This window comes from Lycorma delicatula, chromosome 1 (assembly GCF_047948215.1).
Source record: "Lycorma delicatula isolate Av1 chromosome 1, ASM4794821v1, whole genome shotgun sequence".
Lineage (NCBI taxonomy): Eukaryota > Metazoa > Arthropoda > Insecta > Hemiptera > Fulgoridae > Lycorma > Lycorma delicatula.
Window position 1 is genome coordinate 82,160,501 of NC_134455.1, and position 25,571 is coordinate 82,186,071.

Consider the following 25,571-nt stretch of genomic DNA (forward strand, 5'->3'; position numbering starts at 1 on the left):
CTGTATTGAAACACTTTCTTATATTAACAAAATAAAGATGGAATCATGTTAATAGGTTGTGTAGCTCAGATACCGAGTAAAAAATTTTCAGGTTCTACACAAGGAAAAGAAATGCCTGTTACACTTAGATACAAATATCCGAGTCTTCATCCTACCTTGATTTGTACTTGCAGTTGATTGATTACAAAGTTCATATTTCAATCTTTGAACAATGAAAATTGTGTAGAGTATGAGATGATTTCAATGTACAATTTCCATAACATAAAACAGAAGAGGAGTGAAGGGGTTCTCAAAGTTGTTCACAACTATGGTTAGATTTTTATATTTACCTGAAAAGAGAATTGGTAAAATTGAAAATAGAAAATAGTAAATCTTTACTGCAGATTGAAATCAGGACCTATTTTATCTATTACATATTCACCAGTGTCTCTGATAACTGTGCAATAAAGGTCGCAATAAAATTATACTGAGCAATAAATTTACTGTGTATTTACTGTCTCTGATTTATAAATACAATTTCTTCTTAACCACTGAACAACTATTTTAAGTTAATGTAATTACATAATTATATCTGACTTTTATAATAAAAAATAATAATTATGACAGAGTAGAGCATGAAAGATAATCTGAAATATTTAATAAATTGTTTTACATGTAAATTTAATGCAATTTGTGATGATGTATCAAAATTATACTTAGAAAAATAAATTGATTGCAGTTGTGGATAGTTCAGGACTCAGGCTGTATTATACTGATAAATTACGAGATTATGATGGTGGAGTACTTATCAGTGGAGTTACAGTTTCTCCACTGCACATCATTCCACCAAAACAACCAAAATTTAAGACAGCAGGTTACTGTGATCAACACTGTACTAGGCTGGTAAGCTCATTTTTTACTTGCTTTAATGAGGGAGATAGATAAATAATAGTGAATAAGTATCAGATTATATTGATATTTTTAAAGAATTGTTTTAAATCAATGAATTGATTTAATGATTTTAAATTTTTTCATAGATTCTTCTAAACTCAACATCATATGATTCAGTATGTTGATAAGCATTAGATTATATTTATCACATCTCACGTGCAAGAATAGAGTGAAACAGTACTTTTAATTGTACATACCAACTAGAGGTTCAGAGTTGAGTTTTTTATTTCTTTTTATTCCCATTGACAGAATATGATTTTGTGACTCAACATTTTCCTAAATCAGAAATTTTTATTTAAAATTTTAATACTAATTTTCAGATCATAAGTCACAGCCCTAAACATACATCTTATAAAAAAATTCCCCTACACAAACATCTATAAACATCTATAATATTATCGTTAAGTACAATAAATACAATTTAATGCAAAATAAGATAATTTTGATTTCAATCAAAAATTCAAAGAAAAATGGTTAAATTTTTGCAGTACAAGCCTAATAATAGGTGAGAGCTATTTTTGAACGTTAGCAGGTGTGAACTGAAAGGGACTTTAGCTTTTCCTTTAAATATAGACATCTATCAATGAGAAATTCTTTTATGTAGAATAAATCAGAGGAGAATTTTTTTTGATAAGATGTAAGTTTTTAAGATCTGAAAATTAGTATTTTCCAACTTACAACTTGCCAAAGTCCTGAAATTCTGTGTTAGAATTCTCATGGAATAAGTTCATATATGTGCATATAAATTTATTTCCAGATATTACCGTCAAATTGTTATAAATATATTCTACTAAATTATTATATATTTTTTTTAGTGCTCAAACTAGTTTTTTTAACCTAAGATGACTCATGTTCAAAATATATTTAATTGTGTTTTTAGATCTCTTTGGAGCTATTATACATATACAACTCCCTTATCATTGTAGTGCCTCCACTGATGAAGGATATCTGGCAACTCCACTGATGAAGGAGCTACATAATATTCCAAAAAAATCTCCTGGAAGAATAAATTTAAAAATAGGTTATTTTAAATTAAATAAAGTTACATTTTACCATGTTGATAAAATTTATTTACATTGAGTAATGTGTACATTCATTGTGATAACTGTTACTATTTTCTTCATTGTTATGTTTCATCTGCATAAGATTTTTTTACTTACCTTCATCTAAAAAGAAGGTAAGGTTTTCTGTGATAGTTTTTTTAAAAATTGCTACAAAAATATTTTATAGAATTTAGTAAAAAATCTCATACTTGTAGGGTTTTTGCTTTTATTACATACAAATGTACCTAATTAACACATAAGTTTTAGTTTTTTCTTTTTGTTTGTAATTGTATTTCTTTTGTTAAGAGAGTTTTTTTATATTTTTTTTTAGATGCTACCCACAGCTGGAATACGAGTGGTATCAGTATTGTTACATTCACATCTTGCAGGAAGAAGTATTACTCTAAAACATATTAGAAATGATATTGAACTTCCTGCAATTGCAGAGGTAAACATTAATTATTACATATTTGTTTTCTCAGCCCACCAGGCTGCTCTAGTGGTTAACTTATTATTGCAAATCCGTTGTTTAACAGCTGATTTTTGAATTCGAAGGTTCTGAGGTCCAATTCTAATAAAAGTACGTTTCTTTTATATTTGAATATTAAATAGTTGTTACCAGTGTACTTTAGTGGATGGGATTCAATTAACCACATCTCAGAAATCATCAGCCTGAGTCTGTACAAGACTACAGCTTATTTACATGGTATATATATCATCCTCATCTCATTGGACAACCGTGGCGGGGGGGGAGGTTGCTTATTGTTCAATAGTTAAACAGATTGCAAAGTACAATTAGAAAAATAAAAATATTCATGTTTGCTTGTTTTAATTAGTATGTAAATTCACAATAATTCTTTGGCCTTCAGTGGATGGACTGAAAGGGAATCATGCTGGGAGAAAAATGCAAATACATTGCTAGTCTTCCAAGGTCATCCTAAGTAATGCTTTTCAATTTGATTTGTATCGTAAACAAAACCAATTTATGCTAATAAACAAATACCCACCTGATTACAAGAAGGACCCAGTAGTAATGGATTGTTGTCCAGGTTGTGCAATTAATAGGGGATATCTTGCTATCCTTGCATTCCGTTCCGTATCCATCCAATTAAAATGAATATAGCATTAATTAATAAAATATAGTAAAATCATTTTTGTATTTTCAAAAATAATCACATGACTTACTTTTGTACAGAGTGGTGGTAAGTCCCTTTTCACTAGTTATGAAATTACTAGGACAGGTTTAACATACCTTCTATGGATCTAACACATCTGTGTGGGCTTCATCACATTCAAAGCATAGCTGTATGTGCCTCCTTGTCTGGTTATAATTCGCAACAGTATATCATGTGAACAGGTGATCATTTTAAATGCTGACCGAGCAGCGTCTTGGAGCTGCTCGTTGTTACATATCTGCGTTTTTGGATCTCTTCTTTTACAAAACTCCAGAGTCTACTGTGAGGTGGAATGAGGTGAGGGTTTCTTGCTAGCTAAGGCAATGAGCCGGTATCTCGTCTGACCCATGTCCGATCCAACAATTCGGAAAAAATTTGATTGAGTTGTCTGCGGACATTCAAAGCAAAATGCGCGTAATACTGTCCTGCTGAAACGTAATGTCAGTATTCCCTTTTGCTATTAGTTCTGGAAGCAACCATTTGTTGAGTGGTGGGTCACTCAACAAACAATAAGCAACTTATTCATGGTGGGTGACCTACTATGAATGAACACACTGGACAATCCCCCACTACGGCTAATCCTTCCCACCTTCTGCAGCAACAATGAGCGATATCAGTGGTGAGAACTGACAGCACTCAAGACCAATTAAACTTGATTTAGTGAAGAATAACCCAGAATTTTCCTAATGGAGCAAGAATATTAGAAAAAAAAATTATTTAACCTGTTATATATTATGAATATTATTACTTATTACAAAAGATAACAAAAAAAATCACTGCATTTTTTATTTGTTAACTTGGTAAAAATAATGTATATGCAAATAATTTTGATTATTTCTTTCCAAATTATTTTTTTTTTTGTAATTATTTTAATTATTTAGCATCTTCTCATATTTAATTTAATTGTGTTTTTGTGGCTTTACTTTGATCTGGTTTCATCACAGTTTTCCTCATATCATTCTGACAAATGGTGGGATAGCATTTATGTCTTCATGGATGGAATAATCCAGAAATTATCCATATATTGAAAAAATTCAAAAAATCTATCTAATCTACATAAAGAATAAAATGTAAAAAATTGTAAAAAAAATTTTCACTACGGTATAAAATATTAATGATCATAATAAAATGTGTATTTATTTTTTCAAGAACATAACTGTGTTGGACAAAGTATGTAATTTAGTCAAAAAAGTCTTTTTGAGGTTTAGATTCTACTTCTAGTGGTTGGTTGTTAGTAAGAATTCATCAATTTAGCACTAAAATGGTTAAATTTAATTTAAAATTGCTTTCCTTTCTTTATGTTTTTGACCTTATACTTATAAAGTAATTCAGTGTGCCCAAACTAAAGTTACTTTTAATAATTTTGTTAAAATTTTTTTATTACTTCATTTAGTTTTTTTTTTTTATTATGGCCTTGGATTCAACTTAGACATGTTTTTTGACAAGGATGATGAAATAAATAAGAAACATCTCTCAGCTAAGATGTTTTGTCTTTATTGATTACTCTCCCATAACTGGTGTAAGTAGTGTCAGGCTTTTGATGGGTATTGAAGCCAAAACAAGCTTACTTAGAGCGCGTAAAACACATAAATAAGGTTTTAGAAAGTAATGGTAACATTAAGTTACTGTCTAATCCAGGCTAGTATACAGTTTACAAGTTGTGTGTGGGGTTATGATTTTTCTTTTTGTATTTATATAATATTTTGAACAAAGTGAGTAGTATTTTTATTTAGTGATTTTATTGTATTATTAATGTTCATTCGTTTTCAATTAATTTTAATGTTTGAACAAAGCAAATTTATTATGTTTTTCAGGATAAAAATTATGATTTTAACTATCAACAGTCTCGAGTTCTTTCCAAGGAAATAAGAGTACTTCCAGGAGATGAATTGATAACAGAATGTGTTTATGATACAAAAAATAGGACACAACCTACATATGTAAGCAGGAATTAATAAATTTTTAACATTCAATTCACTAGTAAATTCATTAGTAGATTCATTAGTGTTATAAGCTGAAGGATTGATAATGATAATTTTAAAAACAAGTATTTAAATCCACCAGATACAGTTCAGTTAAATTGTAAAAACACTCACTTATCTGTAATGCTTTTGGTTGGAGTATTACTCCTCATAAGCAGACAAATTTTATGAATTAAATACAGTTATAAATTAAAATGTATAGTTAGAAATTTAAAAAACTCATTAGTATGTTTATAATAGTGCCAAAATTAAAAATTCTTATATCTACCATGTAAGTAATGTCTTATATCTATCATTATCTAAGTACTAATGATTTTTTTAAAATTTTAACTACATTTTTAACTATATATTATAATCTAAAATTGTAATTTATAAAATTTGTCTGCTGATGGAGTAACCTTCCAAAAGTGCTACAGATAGGCGAGTGCTCTTTTATTTAAATTGTATCAGGTGGATTTAATTTTTTTTTTTTAATTATTCATTTGAAACAGTGGTATGTAATGTTTGAAAAAAAATGAAAATTTTCTTCACCAATTTTATTTTCTAAATTTTTTCTTCTTAGCGGAGGTTTGCCACATTATGAATTCATCTTAACTTAAATTACATTATTCATTAAGGTACGACTTACTTATATACTAATTCTGATAATTTTTAGTATCATACTGAAGCAGGTTGCGCCTTTACGTTTTTACAGTCTGAATGAAAAAGCTGGTAAAGTTTTCCTACTGAATATATTTTGAAAATATGTACATAACTATTCCAAAGATTCACAATGTAAGTGCTCAGAAAATTCAAATAAACTTATTGTAGCTTACAACTGTAGACAACAGATTTCTTATTACATACTATTTGAGGCTGGTTTTTGCTACTGTAATTTTGATTTTAATAAGAGTGTATTTTTTATATAATTGTAGCAAAGTGTCATATATGCCCTGAGAAAGAACAACTAATGACAATCAGTTACTAGCAAGCAGTTGACAGAAAAAAATAAAAAAACAGCTTACTAATTTAAATTATTTATTTAAGCTTTCCCTCTTTCTATATATATATATATATATATATATTGCTGCTTGTTCGCGCTTCGATCAGGACATTGAGAGATTGACAATTGAGAATGTTTATATAATTACAAAGTTTTACATATGGGGTGCAACAATAAAGTAATGAGACTGATGTGAAAAAAAATATTGCTTACCGTTTCATTTTTAGTGTGTTGTCGCCTTCAAAGTAGTTCCCCTCTGATTGCACACACTTATTCCAGCACTTCTGCCATTGAAGGTAACATTTCTGGAACTCATCTTCTGTAATATCCTCCAAGACCCTCGTCACAGCTTTTTGGACATCTTTGTTGTTTGAAAATGGTGTCCCTTGACCGCCATTTTGACTCTTGGAAATAGAAAAAAGTCGCACGGAGCGATATCTGGTGAATAAGGTGGCTGTGGTAGTACTGAAATTTGTTTTGAGGTTAAAAATTGCTGTACTGACAGAGCAGTATGAGATGGCGCATTATCGTGATACAGAATCCAAATATCAGTAATGTTGGTACGGACACGAAGAACTCGTTTACGAAGTCTTTCTAAAATTTCTTTGTAGAAATATTGGTTAACTGTTTGTCCAGGAGGCACCCACTCTTTATGAACAATTCCCTTGGAATCGAAGAAGCACACAAGCATGCATTTCACTTTTGACTTTGACATGCGAGCTTTTTTGGGTCTGGGTGATCCCTTTGAGCACCATTGCGAACTTTGGCGTTTTGTCTCTGAATCGTATTGAAAAAACCAACCTTCATCACCAGTGATAACATGGCTCAACAAATCTGGATTGATTTCCGTTTGCTCTAACAGATTGGCTGCCACATTTTTCCGTGTTTTTCGCTGTTGTGTGAGATTTTTGAGGACCACTTTTGCATAAATCTTTCTCATACCAAGATCTTCAGTTAATATTAGACGAACCGTTTCTCGATTGATGTTGAGTTCTTCTGCAATCATTTTCACGGATAGTCTTCGATCAGATCGTATGATTTCACGCACCCTGGTCAAGTTGACATCTGTCCGTGAGGTTGAGGTCGTCCACTGCGGTCTTCAACATTCGTTCTGCCTTCACTAAAAATTTTATGCCACCGAAAAAATTGAGCTCTTGACATAACCTCCTCTCAAAAAGACTTCTGAAGCTTACCATAAGTTGTCGTCGCGTTTTCACCCGATTTAACGCAAAAAGAAATGGCATACCATTGCGCAATATTTTGCGGTTTCATTTCTGTGACGAGAGACACAAACACGTGTTCACTTATTACAGCACAACTCACGACTGAGCAGTTGCATCAATGTGCCACTTGGACTAGAAGTAGCTTATAGACCAAGGTCAAAGATGGTGTGCCTACGCAAGCTGCAGGGTTGCCACATCTTGCAAAGAAAGATCAGCCTCATTACTTTATTGTCGCACCTTGTATGTAAAACAAGATGAGATGTAAAATCAGTAATAATGACAATAATAATAACAGTAATATCAGGAGTTGGACAGGGTGTTCAGAAAAAAGACTCTGCAGAATCCTGGTGACAGACTCAACGCAAAAAAAAGAATCAAAACCCATTAACTCTTGCTATATGCCAGTTCTCACATACTCATTTGGTGTCGTTCAATGGTCCTAGACAGATCTTGAAAACTTGAACATCTTGTATGCACAACATTGACAAAATACGGGATGCATTATTCTAATCCGCAGTGGAATGTTTGTGTATCTCGGAAAGAAGTTGGTAGAAGCCTCCTTGATGTTAAATCACTTTGTAACAGACAAATTGCATCAATGAAGAGATATTTTCTCTCCAGATCTGAAACATCATCATTGCACAAAGCGATAGTTGCATCTGACAAGGATTACTCCCCTCTAAAGCTGAATGATGACAGTTTCTACCCCAGTGTCATTACAACCAGGGATAGGATCCAAGCATGGAAGTCTAAGGCACTCCACGGTAGATTTCCCCATTATCTCGAAAATACTGATAAGGATGCATCTACGTGTTGGCTGAGGGATAGGTTTCTATTTGGAGAAACTGAAGGGCTTATCCATGCCATCCAGGACCAGGTTGTTGCGATGACCAATTACAAGAAGTTCATAGAAAATCAGGACATCAGTGATGAGTGCAGGATGTGCCACCAATCATCTGAGATAATTGATCATTTTATAACTGGGTGCTCCAGTGTGGCTAACATGGAATATCTGCATTGCCACAATCTTACAGTAAACATTGTTCATCAAGCATTGGTATTGAAATTAGGAGTCATAGATGACAGGGAGCAGTGTTCTTATTACGAATATAAGGCCAGATCTGTGTTGGAAAATAGATTGTTTGTGATCTCCCCGTACCTACTGATAAATTTATTGCAGCAAATTAACCAGTTCTCCACAACATTAGAGTAAAAAACTGCCCTTCTTATTGATGTTAATCATTCATCTGATCACATTATTAATAAGGCTGAAGCAGATAAAATAACCAAGTACAACTCTCTGCCAACAAAGTATATTTACAGATTGAACTCGGTAGAAGTCATTCCCATTGTGATAACAACAACTGGATTAATTAATAAAAATTTGAAGAAGTGCATAGCAGAGGTTGGCTTGGATCCTAAACTTGTAATTTCAAAAGCCCAAAGATCGGTAAATCTAGAGATGTGTAGGATAGTATGGACTGAGTTAAATGTACCACAGCACTGAATGAGGCTTCTGATGGCTTCTTGTAATGGATGTGAAAAATTTCCGAGATGAGATAATAATAATAATAATAAAACAGTGGTTACGTACAAAAGAGGATTTAAAGTAATCATCAGGGTTTATTTACAGTTAAATAAATAATGAAAAGCATTCAGTCCCGCTGACAAAAGACATTAGCATGACCACTAGTATTGTATTAACAACAATAGTACAATAGAAAAGACAAGTATAAAGTTCTTTCACTGCAAAAATAGCTTTGCTGTTCACAAATAAAACTACCCTAACAGTTTATGAATGAAGTTTAGTACATTATTTCTTTCAGATTTCTTACAGTAGCTCACCAAACCATTTCTTGTTTTCGTGTAGCGGAATTACTTATAATGTCACCGTAATTGTGTAGAATCTAAACTAAATATTCCCTCCTTCACTGACCTCCTCACAGAATACTCTCACTTACTGACATCTTGTAGACTGACATCATAATGTCTCTCTTAGACTGATCCTCGCATAACTGATTTTTAACTGGTCTTTCCTGGAGTATTTATACTCCTATCCTCTTTACCTGTCTAACCAGACCCAACTCAAAGTGTGAGAATGATCGACGCCCTCACATTTTCCCCATGAAATTCCAAATCTTAGTCTGGTAATTCTTCTCATGGAACAATTGTTTAGTGTGTCAGTGGGCAATTTTACAAAGGACCATTGTTAAACGGACCTGTTACCTCTACTAAAAGGGTTTCATTTAGCCCTTTTCTGGATTCCTCCCATTATTATATTTTCTACTACTTTCTTCTTAATTGGCAGGAATCCATTACTCAGATCCGCTGTATTGGTGTTGTTACAATATATATAAAAGGGTGAATCAATAATTATCTGAAATGTATTATTTGCATTTGTGTTTATTTTGGCACCACTGTCATTTTTGCATGTGGATGGAATCTATTGTTTCCAACTCAACACTTCCACATGATTGACCAGGAGCCCAACTACCATTACAACTAACAACAATATGAAGTGCTTATTTGTCATGATTCTGAAAGACAGATGAGTGACTGTTGATGAAGTGTCAAGTAGCTTTCAGGTTAATGGTTCTCCCTCAAAATTGTCCACAACAGACAGTACTGCATAAAGAAATTCAGTACTATCAACAAAATTTTGGCTACATAATGGAATGATGCTTTCTTGGTCAGAATAATCATTGACAATGAAATGTGGGTGCACTATTTCAACCAGTGAGTCAACAGCAGAATACAGAATATCTACAACTGTCTACCAGGAGAAAGTTCAAAAGTCAATCATCAGTAAGAAACTTGATGTTATAGTTTTTAGGTATTCATAAGAAAGCTACCTATTGTAATGGATACCATGATTAAACTCCCGGAAAATTTTGACATATCTTTGCGTTTCACATCCCCCAGACCCCAAAACCACCATCAGTTCAAAAGTTTATATATATATATATATATATATATATATATGTATTATGTTTATATATATAAAATTTTTATATATATATATATAAATATATCACTTTCTTGTGGACACAATAACTGCCGTAATTTTACGCCAATCACTTTCAAATTGATCTTAGTTGAATTCATTAATGGGCAAAATCGGACCGTGGGGGGCTTTTTTAAAAAAAAAAATATCGCCATAACTTTCTTATTAAGTAAAATATCGAATTCGTTTAAGTTCCTATTATTCTTTTAAGTTCCTATTATTATTTTTTGAATAAGCCTAAAACTTATTTAAGTAAAGTTTTTTGATATCACCAACCATTGGCCCACGGGGTGGAAAAAATGGGATTTTGAAGACAAAAAAATCATACCTCCCTTAGTAGACACAGTATCAAATCGGATTAAAGTGGTCATTAGTCTTCTAAATATTACCTAAAACTGTTGTCTGAAACAATTTTTGGTATGACCAACCCTTACGGCAAGGGTTGACCAAAATATTGCTGGAATTGTAAGAAGATGGGGCTTGTCATATGCTAATCGTATGAAACTTTTTTTCACATGCAACCATTGTATTGAGTAAATTTGAAGTTTTTGTTAACTTTAAGGTGAAAATTTTTTTTATCCCCTATTTAGCACCAGTAAAATCTACCTCCACCTTCCAGCGTGCCGAAAAGAATTTTTTTTGGACTTACAAGTTCTAGTGTTATAACATTCTCAGGAAAGTGACTCAATGACAAACAGATCTTAATACAGTGGAATTTTCATCTCATCTCTGATTGTCAGTTACAATACAAATAATAAGGCAATAACACATATAATAATAATAACCATTTAAAACATTACATCAACAATCTTAGCAATACAGATAATAAAAATAAAAATAATATTTATTCCATAGTTTTAAGACCAATAACTGGAATAAAACATTAACTCTATAAAAAAATCATAGCTTAGCTTATTCTTCAATTTCAAATTCACCAATGATAATTATTGTTATATCAATTTCAAAAATATAATTTACACGATTTTTTTACTGTGTTCAATTATTAACAAAAAAAAGTAGTAATTATTAACCAAATAAATTCTGAAACAAATTTAATAAATTATCAGTTTTAATTTCAGCATTATACCTCCAATATAATTTTTAATTAAGTTAATAATTATAAAATTATCAATCAATTTTACAATTATTATTCCATAAATAATTATTAGCTCAGCCATATTTTGGCATCATATATGTAAATATAATTTTACCATCAACAAAAAAATTAATAAAATTTTAATTAAATAAATAAAAAAATTAAAGGATATTAACAATTATTAATAATATAATAGGAATTCCAGTAATAATAATAATAATAATAATCACTTATTGAAAAGTTATTTATTTTCAATAATGCTTATTGAGAAGCAGAAGCTGTAATTTGAAACAAATGCCAAGGAAAATTGTCAAAAGGCATTGTTTTAGACCATTGATTCTCAAACTTTTTCACCCACCACCCACATTAACAATCAAAAGTTTTCTAGCGTCCCCCAAAATTTTTTAACTTACCATTTGTTAAAAATAATAATTACAATTGCTGTTTTTAAGATGTACTCTTAAAAACAGCAATTGCAATTATTGTTTTTAAATGAGGCATATCTAATTTCTGAGTTGAAACTTGCGTTTTAAATGAGAGCAATTAAAACACATATTTAATCATATTGGAAGTATTTTTATTAAAAATGCCTTCAAGCATTCATTTTTTTTTATTTGTCTCACTAGGACTCTTGATTGCTAAGTTAAAGTAGTTTGAATGCAATCATTTTTTATCATAAAATATAGTTGTCCCTTTAATTTTTTGTACTAGTGTAGTAGGTATTTAATGTTTGTTTGAAATATCAGGATAATATAATTTTTGCCTTTTATTTTTAATTATACTGCCTCAATGCCCCCAATTTTCTGTGGGCCTTCTACCACCCCCACCCTGAAGGTCTCCAGTGCCCACAAGGGGGCGTTGTTGCCTACTTTGAGAACAGATGTTTTAGACAATGCCTATCTACATATTGCTGCCCAAGAGTTACAATTCTTCAGTAAATCAAGTTGGAGGTATTGGCTCACTCTCCTTAAAGATTTGATGTTATACTTTCAGCTCTTTTTTGGAGAGTTTGGTCCATCAAAGTTCATCAGTTGTTCATCAAGTGACTAAGAACTGAAGAAATTGATGCAAAGATTTTTCTTTCTGAGGGCATCATAAAGAAGCTTGCGCACAGTGATAAAAGAAATATGTGAGAAGTAATTGCACTTTGTTGAAAAATGATGTCATTAAAAGTTTTTTATTTAAAAAAAAAATATCTTTATAAGTATATGAATAATATATCTGATTTAAATTATTACCTGTACTGTATTTAAAAGATATATTCAATTTATAGTATCAAAAACAATATTTTCATCATTATCTACCACAAGTTGTATCACCAACAGAATAGTTCATTTTCTGTCGTTGACTGAGACTGCCAACATACTTCTCAATGTTTTTAATACTTTAATTATGTTTTTAAAATCTCTAAAAGATATTGTGATGAAACTAAGATCTCTGTGCAAGTATTAAATGTGAAGGAAAATTTAAATTTTAAAATAGAAAAATTAATTTTATAAATACTTAATATTTACTGTATAAGATACATATTTTACAAAAAATATAAATCCTTTTTTTACTTTCTAGGGAGGTTATTCAACAAAACAAGAAATGTGTCTGGCATTTATTGTTTACTATCCACGTACACCTCTTGCCAGTTGTCTCAGTATGACACCAGTTGAATATTTTTTTAAAACATTTGGTGTTACAGAATTTTATAAATATAATATGTCAACAGTTGAAAAAATGTTCCTTAAATTAACAGAAAATCAGTAAGTAAACGTTAAAATATTACACTGTAGTTAAGTTACAATTTCTTCTTTAGGTAATTTTCATCAGCGTTGTTTAATAAGTACCATACAAAGTATTGATTGTTGTATTTTAAAGGTAATATTTAAAAACATTTTTATTTATATTATTATATAATAAATATACAATATTTTATTTATTTTATATAATAGAACAATAAAAATAACATCTTTATGGCAAAAATGTTAATCACTCGTCCAACTGCAGTCATTTCATAATGTATCCAAAATTTGGCATTAATGTATGCAAAATTTGTACCATACTTTTGGAAATGAACTTTAAAAACACAAACATTTGAAAATAAGCAGGATCTACAGTGTCTTAACTAGAAACATGGTTCTCTAAAAATGATAAATGCAAATGAAATTGAAATAAAATAATAAATGATTTCTAGAATTAAACACATTAAAAATTATTTAACTATTTAATTTTTAAATTATTTTAAGAAAACAACATTAACAATTTGAGTTTATATATTAATTTTTCTATCATTAAGACTGATTGAATGGCTCTTGGATACAAATTTATAATATTTTGTGGAAGACTAACGAACATGTACTGTTTTATACAGAGCGTCCTTAAAAGGTGAGACAAACTCTAGGAAGTGATTCTATTTAACATGCAGAAGAAAAAATGTCCAGTGAACGTAGGTCTGAAAACGCCTATTTTTCTGTTTGTCCGCCATTTTGTGTTTTTAAGAAAAAAATTATTTTTCAAGAACGGTTGGTGCTAACGCAATAAAATTTTATACTTTATTTTAAAATAATATTTTTTAATAGGAAAAAACGATACTCTTCGTTGACAAATTTCAAAATGGCGGTTACTTCAATTTTTCAATCTTAAATATCTTAGTAATTATTAGATTTATCAAATTATGTTGTATTATAAAAATTATGAAGCATTTTTTTTTTATAAACAAAACGACACCTTAGTCGTAAAAATCGGACGACAAACAACAGGGTTATTGCAAAAAGGAGGCCTTAACCGATCATCTTGTGTTTTTTTTATTATCGTGATTCACTTGATAACTAAATCAAATTTTGTGATTAAAATTACTAAACATCCATGGATATTAATATGGATATTTAATAATAATTATTGTAAGAGCATGTGAAATTTTGTTTGTTTTCTGATGAGGATCACAAAAAATGTCCAATGTGACCTCCATTTATTTTAACACAACAATCCACACGTTTAGTACGTGTACTGACGTACACGTTCAAAATTTCTTGGCTGCTCGCTGGTTTTTTGAAAAGAGCGGTTCTATACAGTTTCTAACTGATCAACATCGACACTTGGTGTTGAATAATTAAGAGACTTTACATGTTCCCATAGATAATAGTCTAATGGGTTCAGATCTGGGGAGCGTTCAGGCCAACGAATGGAACCACCCCGACTAATCCACCTTCCTTGAAAACGATCAGTTAATTTTTTTCTAATGCTAACGGTAAAGTGGGTAGGCACACCATCATGAATTAACCACATGTTCATTGTGCTTTGCAAAGGTACGTTCTCTAGAATTTCAGGTAGATCGTTTGTTATGAATTCCAAATACGAGTTACTTGTCAATCTATGTGACAAAAAGAAAGACCCGATTAGCTTATTCATGTAGATTGCGCTCCAAACGTTTAGAGAAAATGTGTTGACTTCCTGCTTGAAGTACTGCATAAGGCTTTTCCTCCTACCAAACATGTCGGTTGTGGAAGTTGTTTATACCGTCCTTAGTGAATGACGCCTTGTCTGTAAAAAAAATGTTAGATATCTACTCCGGATTATGGGCACACTTGTTAATTAACCACCTACTGAATGCAATTCTTTATTGGTTGTCACCTAGTGGAAGGGCTTGTAACCGTTGCAGATGGTACGGGTACAATAATTGCGAGTGCAAAATACTCCACACTGATGTACGAGATATATTTTTTGGGTAGCGACTCTTCTACACGATAATTCTGGATCCTATGCAAATTTGTTCAGAACACTGTCTTCTACCTCTGGCGTTGAAACTGTCTTAGGTCTACCATTACCAACTATGACAGCCTTAAATCTCCCAGTTTCACTCAAACGTGCATGAAGACGTGAAAATATTTTTCTATCTGGCTGACGGCGGTTTGAATACTTTTATTGGTAAAGCCTTTTTGCCTCCCTCGTATTGCTATTGGTAAGACCGTATGTTAAATGCATATCAGCGAGTTCATTATTTGTATAATTTTGATTCATTTTAAATGAGAACACGATTAATGACAATTTTCAATAAAAAAATGAAGATTTTCAAAATTCAGAGCACAATTCAATGGAAATAATAAAACATGAAACTGTTTTGTTTACAAGTGAAAGAAAAATAATGTAAGTAAAAAAGCCCGGCTTCGAATTCTGGTCAGCACGGCATTTTCACACACTACAAAAATTGTGATTCATCTCATTCTCTGAAGCAATACCTAACGGTGACCCCAGAAGTTAAAAAAAAAAACCAGCTGTTTCAGTTGAAATCATCACAGAGTACTTATTTATATATAGTCTTTTTGATTAATAAAATTTGTTTGAATGTGTAGTTTACATAATTTTTTTATTTCATTTTCAAAATTTGTTTGAATAATCTATATATTTGATTTTCAGGTTTTTTTATTACAGTGAATTAATTCTTTCTAGGCTATCTCATACAATAATTATTATTAAATTTCCATAATGTTGAATTTTTAGCAAATCTAATCTGAAAATTTTATTTAGATAAAAGTGAGTCACGATAATAAAAAAACAAGATGGCCGTCATATCGGTTAAGGCCTTCTTTTTTCAATATGTGTTGTTTGTCGTCTGATTTTTACGAATAAGATATCGTTTTGTTTTTAAAAAATGCTTCGTCATTTTTATATACCACACAATTTGATAAACCTAATAATTCCTAAGGTATTTAAGATTGAACAATTTAAACGACCCCCATTTTGAAATTTGTCAACGAAGAGTATCGTTTTTTTTCCTATTAAAAAATGTTAGTTTAAAATAAAAGTATAAAATTGCATTGCCTTATCTCCAACCGTTCTTAAAAGATATTTTTTCTTAAAAAACACAAAATGGCGGACAGACAGAAAAATATACGTTTTCGGATCTACGTTTACTAACCCACCGGGTTGGTCTAGTGGTGAACGCGTCTTCCCAAATCTGCTGATTTGGAAGTCGAGAGTTCCAGCGTTCAAGTCCTCGTAAAACCAGCTATTTTTACACAGACTTAAATACCAGATCGTGGATACCGGTGTTCTTTGGTGGTTGGGTTTCAATTAACCACACATCTCAGGTATGGTCGAACTGAGAATGTACAAGACTACACTTCATTCACACTCATACATATCATCCTCTGAAGTATTATCTAAACGGTATTTACTGGAGGCTAAACAGGAAAAAGAAAAGGATCTACGTTTACTGGACATTTTTTCTTCAGTATGTACTTCCTAGAGTGCTGTCTCACCTTTTAAGGACACCCGGTATAGTTTTATTACAGTTCAGTGCTCTTGTAAAAAATTCTACATTTTTACAGAAACATACAACTTGTACTTAAAAAGTGATCTCTATTAGTTTTCTATACATCTCCAAACATTTTTGGATTGGACCCATTTGTAAAGTATTTTTTATTAATATTTGGACAAAATGAATATAAATAAACATGAAAAAGTTACTTTTAAAAACTGAAAATACACAATACTTGTTATCAGTTGGAAATAAAATAATTCAAAACGTTATTGTTACAGGATAACAAAGCCACAATCAAAATCAACAACCCCTCCATCATTTCCAATGTTTTCACCTGAGGATGTATTTGATGCTGCTGCGAATGAAGCAGCAATTATGAAATTAAAAGAGATGCCAGCTTTTACTGTTGAAGAAGTAGAAGGTGGAAGTTTACTCAGTGATCTTATTATTAAGGAATCACAGGAGTTTGTTAACAAAACATTTACAGCTCATCTACAAGATATACCTTGGCAGGAGCAAATGTTAACTCAAAGGATTGAGCAAGCTCTTTATTATGGTAAACATATGACATTTTGCAGATTAAATGATGATACCCTGGCTATGGTACGTACTCCTTATCATATTTTAAAATTACGAACATTTTTGGAAATATTTTACCAATACTTACTCTTTTACGTTAAACATTAGGTTAAAAGGTATTTTTGTTTTCTTAATCAGTTATCTGCATTCTTGTTTTGGTTTTTCTAAAGCTTACACGTGAGTTTCTTTTTGTAAGACTTTTAAAAGAGCTCTGCTTCTTCTAATCATTTACTTATCTACCTGAATACTTATTTTTAACTTATAAAAGATCTGAAATATTGTTATCTTTAGCCAATAAATATTCAGAATGTAAATGTAGCATTCTATACTATTTGAATGCTTGTTGCTTTGTTGGAGAAAATAATTTTTATTTTATAATTATTGGAAGGCACCCATTATTTTATTCAGAATGAAAAAAATTCATCTTATAAATCATTTGTTAGAAAATTTATGTTTTGCACTATTTTAAACCATTTTATGCAATTTTGTATTATTCTTGGGAGCTTCAACTTATTTGAAGAAAATCTGTAGAAATTATAATAAATTCAAATAATAGTATATTTTTTGCCTACATTTCCAGTCAGTTTTTGTAACTTTGTTAAAGAAATATTTAAAAAATTTAGTGTTTAAATATATTTAAAAGTTTTATCTGTTTAAGCACTTCTTTAAATTTGTTTCCTCAGTACTGAAAATACTTTCCAATCATTTAAGCGGGTACCCAAAGAAAAGTAAAATAAAAGAAACATATTTATGGTTTTTTCCCCTTTTTTTTGCTTATTAAAGTGTGCTAAATTTGAGTCAGTTATTCATATTTGAGAATATTAATTAGTAAATAGTCTGAAATGAATACTAAATATAGTTGACATGGTCTTACTCATAACCTAAAAATCTAGTTTTGTTTTTATCTAACCTAAATCATATTCAGTCAGTTTAATTTCTTTATTTATCTTTGTATATTCTGTATTAAAACTTTATTATAAATAAAAAGCTGTTAAAAATGCCAACTACTAAACAGAGAACTAAATGAAAGCAGATATAAAAGGCGAACCCACCGGGTTGGTCTAGTGGTGAACGCGTCTTTTCAAATCAGCTGATTTGGAAGTCGAGGGTTCCAGCGTTCAAGTCCTAGTAAAGCCATTTATTTTTACATGGATTTGAATACTAGATCGTGGATACCGGTGTTCTTTGGTGGTTGGGTTTCAATTAACCACACATCTCAGGAATGGTCGAACTGAGACTGTACAAGACTACACTTCATTTACACTCATACATATCATATCCTCATTCATCCTCTCTGAAGTATTATCTGAACGGTAGTTACCGGAGGCTAAACAGGAAAAGAAAGAAAGATATAAAAGGCGATTAAATCAAAAATTGAACTTCTAAAAAAAACAACTTGAAAAAAGTTAGAATGTCAAACAAAACTTGTAGAATATGAACCATTAGCTGGAGTTTCTTAGGAAAGTGTTGGTAGTTTAATTTTGGTAATATACCCCACATCTCATCCATGAAAAGGATCAGTGTGTCACCTGGTCACAAGAGTTTTCAAATTGGAAAGTGAGATGAAAAAAAGACTTCTAAGAGTGCAGCATTTCAAGAAAGAAGAAAAACTAAGACTAGAAAATTTAAGAAAATAGAAAAAGAAGAAGGAGAAAGATATGCAGCTAGGTTATTCTAAGGTTGCTTTTCTGGCTAACTGAAAATATATTGGTAAATATGTTTCTATTGTTTTCTCAAAAAATTGATTTTTAGAATTTTGAATCACTGAGACAGCTGTAACAACTTCTAAATAAAATATCATAATGATCTTTGCAATTGCAAAGAATTTCTGGATCTATGATTTATAGAGAGGGTATTTAATTACTTAGTATGAAAAACGTTAAAAAGTGAAATACACATATCAAGTAAATAGAAAAATTTTGAACAATTCTTAGATGTAATTTTATGATGAGAATTTCAAGGAAATAAACACTCACTCCCACCCTATTTTTAGGCGTTGTAATGAATGTATATGCATAATTTTTTGTATGATAATCTAAATTTATTTATTAATTATTGTTAGATGTAAAACAACAGAATATCTGCGAAACAAATGAAATTTTCTTTTGGGTTGACTACCTCCTTAAGTGACAAATGATAATATTAAAAATAATTGATGGTCTTAAGACTGGAATGAACCACTAGAAAAATCTTTAAAAAATATTTAAGGGACAAATAAAACTGGTTTTAAATATTCAAAAGTACTAATTTTTTAATATAATTCATAAACAAAATTATGCAGCATGTTACATGATTAAGTGAAATTATGAGAAATTTCATAATTATTTATGTGTTTTTTACTATAATTTCTGTGTTTTGTTTCATGTAATCTACAGAAAAGAACAGTTTTTTTGTATAGATTAAAACTCTCATCAGATAACGTGTAAGATGTAACTCTTCATAGACAAGCTTTTTCTTTTTGAAAATATTTTTCATAAGCTTTATATACTGTAAAAATAACCATGTGAATTGATAAACAATTTATTCCATCTCTTCTTGTTACGTCTTGAAATTTTATCACCAAAATTAACAATTTTAAAGAATATTTATTGTTGATAAATATTAGTCACTGTTTGCTAAGAGTTTGAAACTATTCATCATTAAAATATACATAATTTTATATATGTTTTAATTTCTTTTTACTTCCTTGTACGGAGTAAATGAAGTATTGTGATTGTGAAAAATTTCGGTTTTCAGATTTCAATGGAAATATCCATTTTGACTAGTTTTGGCATGATGTCTTTACGTATGTATATATATGTACATACATATCTCACATAACTCAAAAGTGATTAGCCATAGAATGTTGAAATTTTGGATTTAGGACTGTTGTAACACCCAGTTGTGCACTTTCCCTTTTGATTGCAAACGACTGCACCAAAAGTATTCAAAAAAGCCCAATATCCAAAAAATGTAGATTTTGGACTTTTTCTTAGCTACAGTAATAAGCCCTCATTGAGATCTTTTCAACAATATATGATAAGTGGTACTTTTTTTCATTGATTTCAGAGTTATACCTAAATCAAATTTTAATTAATGAAATATTTGGTTCTATAAGGGAAGATTCAAATCAGACTTCAACTCCTTTTTTATTTTTTTAAATTTACTTTTTTAACATTTTTTTAAAAACTATATTGATTTATTAATAATTAACCCGCGAAAAAAAATTTACAATAAATAATTATTCAATAATAATAATAAAAAAAAAAATTATGAAAAAACATCAGAAGTTATTAGTGAAATAAAATTTTATGTAATTTTAAAAATGTATATATGTAAATTAATGGGCATTATTTTTTTTTGTCTTCAGTCATTTGACTGGTTTCATGCAGCTCTCCAAGATTCCCTATCTAGGGCTAGTCGTTTCATTTCTGTTTTTCCCCTACATCCTACATCCCTAACAATTTGTTTTACATAATCCAAACGTTGCCTGCCTGCACAATTTTTTCCTTCTACCTAACCCTCTACAATTGAAGCAACTATTCCAGGATGCCTTAATATGTGGTCTATAAGTCTGTCTCTTCTTTTAACTATATTTTTCCAAATGCTTTTTTCTTCATCGATTTGCTGCAACACCTCTTCATTTGTCACTTTATCCACCCATCTGATTTTTAACATTCTCCTATAGCATCACGTTTCAAAAGCTTCTAATCTTTTCTTCTCAGGTACTCCGATCGCCAAGTTTCACTTCCATATAAAGCGACACTCCAAACATATACTTTCAAAAATTTTTGATGTAAACAAATTATATTTCTGACTGAAAGCTCGTTTCACCTGTGCTATTCAGAATTTTATATCATTTCTGCTTCATCCATCTTTAGTAATACTACTTCCCAAATAACAAAATTCTTTTATCTCCATACTCTTTTCTCTTCCTATTTTCACATTCAGTGGTTCTTTTTTATTTTCATAAGGTAGTTCTTGCACAGGACTTCATCCATGCCGTTCATTGTTTCTTCTAAATCCTTTTTACGCTCAGCTATAGTTATTATATCATCAGCAAATCGTAGCATCTTTATGTTTTCATCTTTTACTGTTACTCCGGATCTAAATTGTTCTTTAACATCATTAACTGCTGGTTCTATAAAAAGATTAAAAAGTAACAAGGATAGGGAACATCCTTGTCGGACTCCCTTTCTTATTACGGCTTGTTTCTTATGTTCTTCAATTATTACTGTTGCTGTTTGGTTCCTGTAAATTCTTCGATCTCTGTATTTGAACCCTAATTTTTTTTAAATTTATTATATAAAGACATTATTATCTGCACTTATTATTTTAAAAGGCATTATTACATATGTGTATATGTAACAGAGTTGGTAAAACATCTGATTATTTAATATTAATTGAAAATTATAATTTAGAATAGTATTATTTTTGGATTTTCTAGTTTAATTTCTGTTTAATTTTATTTAATTATTCTGGAATTTCAGTTTCATTTTATCTAAAGTTAACTACAGAGTGACTGAAAAATAGACACTCACAAGAACAACATATACACTGAGGCATACATACCTGATCTTTAATAAATTGCAAAAACTTTTTATCTTTTAATTCATTACTCCTCTGATATTGTTGGACAGTATTCTTCCTAAGTTGGAGTTAATCATCATTTTGTTTATTTGTTTTTTTGTTGCCAATCATTTAATCGCTCTTTGGTTTGATATAATTCTTCTGATCTTAATTTGTGTACACGTTTTCTAGTTTTCAAATTTTCTCTCGCTTAATATTCATCATCCTCTCTTAATCTTTTTATTCTTTCTTTAGTATTTTCCTCTCGTCAAGTAAAGTTCTATTGTAGTACTCATTTGATGCATTTCATTGTCCTATTTAATTCATCATTAACATATATGCAAAATGGTGTTAAAAGTTAATTATTTACAGTTAACACCAGTTGTAATAATGTTAATTGTATAAATAAAGTTCATGTTTGATTTATTAATAATTAGTAACCTCTGATTGTAAAAAAAAAATTACGATAAATTAGAATTCAATAAGTTATTAATGAAATAAAATTTTATGTACCTTTCATTTTTAAAAAAAATGTGTATGTAATTTAATAGTTGTACAAAGAAGTCATGTCATGTCCACATCAGATCTTTTCTTTTTAGAGATATTTATTATATCAAATACAAATACATAATAAATACAATTAATAGTAGCTATCTTTTTCAGTATTGATGGTTAGAAAAATACAGTAATTATCTATTAACGTAATATATAATAACTAATTTGTTACTGTCAAATAAGTTGGACAGCTTCTTGTGACAAATTTATTTGCTTATATCAAACTTTTATTAGAAGCTGTTTACTAGACAGTTTTTTTTTCAGTTCATTACTGTTAAACGCTTCTTACAAAATGTTTACTCTTGAAGGCTTAACTCATGGTCACTGTTTCAACTATTATTGGCCAAATATTTATACAACTTTTAAATATTATAATTATTTACTACAACTTCTACAGCATTACAACATTTATAGCAATTATTATGTACTACTACTTCACTATATTTTGTAAAATTATCTAATCCTGATTAATAAATTCTTTAACAATAATATTTTATGTGTATGTATAAAAAAATACACAAATAGTTATGTACACAAAAAGTTAGATACAGTCATACAATATTCTAGGTTGGTCTAGTGGTGAATGCGTCTTCCCAAATCAGCTAATGTGGAAGTCAATAGTTACAGCGTTCAAGTCCTAGTAAAGTCAGTTATTTTTACACTGATTTGAATACTAGATCGTGGATACCGGTGTTCTTTGGTGTTTGGGTTTTAATTAACCTCACATCTCAGGAATTGTCAAACCGAGAGACTGTACAACAAGACTACACTTCAATTGCACTCATACATATCATCCTCATTCATCTTCTGAAATATTATCCGAATGGTAATTACAAGAGGCTAAACAGGAGAAAGAAATCATACAATATTGATTTCTGATTGGCAATTGAAGGTAGACTGTTTGCCACAGCAATTGTAATTGATGAACCCATTCAAAAAGTTGGACAAATTATGCATGATAAACATTGTTTTACCACTTTGGGTCTAAATTTTAAATGAATTTTTTAAAATTATGAGCCCATCACTTGATAGGATTGTGACTGATAGATTGGATTTCTATTAGTTTTGTGCAAGCTGGGTACAAAAACAAACTTCTGATGTGAATTTAGCACAAAGAACATCCACACCCTTGACATTCTTCTCTGATGTGAAAAAAAGGCAAATGAATGTCTTGAAAAAATGGTGGTTGAAGACAAGACATTGATCACGTTGATAAATATAGAAACAAGATCATCAAACAGTGGAAACTCATCACTCATCTAATAAACTGAAAAAAATTGAATTGCAAAGGAACTTTGTACCAGTTCATGGACACTGGGAACACAGTTCTATCAGATGTTAAAAAAGCTTTGAGGGTCAGTCTAAAATAATCAGTATAGAATGCTTATGAAGAGTGTTTTTCTGCATGATATTGCATGGCTTCACTTCTCTAGTTGCACAAGACAATTTTAGAAGTTGACTGGTTGAATACAAACTCTTCATTATTATGGAGAGATGGCTGCTCAGTACTTTGAAACCAATGAGAAATTCATGGATGATATAAATAATTAACTGTTTAGTAAGTTGGCATTGGAGTTTTTTTGATAAGCTTCTGCCTATGGCTTGAAAGTACATGAATGTGGTATTAAAATCTTTAATTTTTTTCTCACAAACTGGAAGTCAGCTTTGAGATACTGAATTATTGGTACTAAAGCAGCCTGGTAACTTCAAGTTTAATTCAAGTTTAATTAAACATAAGATTTGTGAACATATGCCTTCCACATCACAGAACAGCTAATTAGTAACAATGATAACCTCTTATTCAAATAAGAGGATTAGATGTATCATGTAACATAATATTTGGGTTGAGGATAGAACATCATGTTTGATGAGTTTTATCTGTAACCAACAGCTTTACTTCTAAGAGCATAATAAAATCTTGAATCATATTTACTAACGATTCAAGAAAAGATTTTTAAGTGACTATTGGATACTCATGAAGACAAATGAGTTTTGTAGGGCTTAAGTAAGGAGAGAGGAGTTGAAAAATGCCAGTGTTATCTAAAAATTCCTCTGCTGTTTTTATTTTGGTCCGTTAGGCTATTATGTCAAATTTTTACTGTTTTTCTAGAGTTCTATAGAGCAGTGCCTTAATTTAATATTTTTCTGAACTAAGCTGATTTAGGTGTTCAAAAAAGATCACTTCTGATAAACTTTATTTTCTTATAGATAGTTTAAAATTAGATAATTAAAATGTTGTATATAATCTAAAAGAATATTGTTAATATTACTACTATTTTCTTTTTTCTGTTATAATATTAAACTGGAATAGTTCTAGTATCTCAAATATCTTGGTTAGCGAATATGAAATATGTAAACCAACATTTACAACAGTTGTGATCAATTATACCATAAACTGGTATTAACTGTGTTTTTTATTTTTTTTCAGCCATCTCATATCTATTCATTTCCTAATTATACTGTTTTATCGGATGAAAGGCAAACAAGTAACAAGTCAATGTGTATAACGGAACTGAAAAGTCGATTGCCTTATCAAACTGAAAATTCATCAAATGGTTTGAATGCAAAGTATCTCTTATTACATATTTGTAGTTTCTTATTATTATATGTAAATATATTGCAAATACGCTAATTACTATATCTTTTTTTTATAATCGTCAGGATTAATAAGTCACTTGTCTGTAATTTTAATTTCATATAATTCACTTTACTGTTTATATTTTTAAATTTGAAGCTGTGATTTTTTTTCATAGAACTTAGCTTCAGTATCATTATTATTTTTGTTTTTAACAGCAAAGAATATCTTCATAAAGAATACAGAATTAAAATAAATAAAACTTTTAAGAATCACAAATATCTACATATTGAGAGTAGTGGATTGTATAATAATTATGTGTTAAATGTAAATCAGTGCTAATTGATAGTGTCCATGATTTAAATGAATATTAAGCAGCAGATAATAAATATATGTATTTGGATAAATAATGTTAATGTAAATCAGTAATTGAGGGTTAAATTGAATACTTAAAAAGGTTAAAATATTTTCATAGCTTTTATAAAAAAATTATCAGTATAAATTTTCAGAGAAGTGTAATAATTCCAAAAATATAAATTTAAAATAAGACAAAAAAATATGATGGAAGTAATAGAATATAATATTGTGTAATAATAAATACTCTAGATAAATAAATTATATTAATAAGTAT

At 30.0% G+C, this 25,571-nt stretch overlaps 1 protein-coding gene across 1 annotated transcript in view; it reads left to right on the forward strand.

Annotated features, from left to right (window-relative positions):
• Positions 1 to 24,997, forward strand: part of LOC142317545 (MOXD1 homolog 1-like) — a 175,304-nt gene extending 150,307 nt beyond the window's left edge. The window contains exons 7-12 of the mRNA XM_075354104.1: positions 719 to 882; positions 2,305 to 2,421; positions 4,963 to 5,088; positions 13,002 to 13,186; positions 16,962 to 17,286; positions 24,794 to 24,997. Coding sequence (XP_075210219.1) covers positions 719 to 882; positions 2,305 to 2,421; positions 4,963 to 5,088; positions 13,002 to 13,186; positions 16,962 to 17,286; positions 24,794 to 24,997 — 1,121 coding nt within the window. The remainder of the gene's footprint in view (positions 1 to 718; positions 883 to 2,304; positions 2,422 to 4,962; positions 5,089 to 13,001; positions 13,187 to 16,961; positions 17,287 to 24,793) is intronic.
• The last annotated feature ends 574 nt before the right edge of the window (positions 24,998 to 25,571 follow it).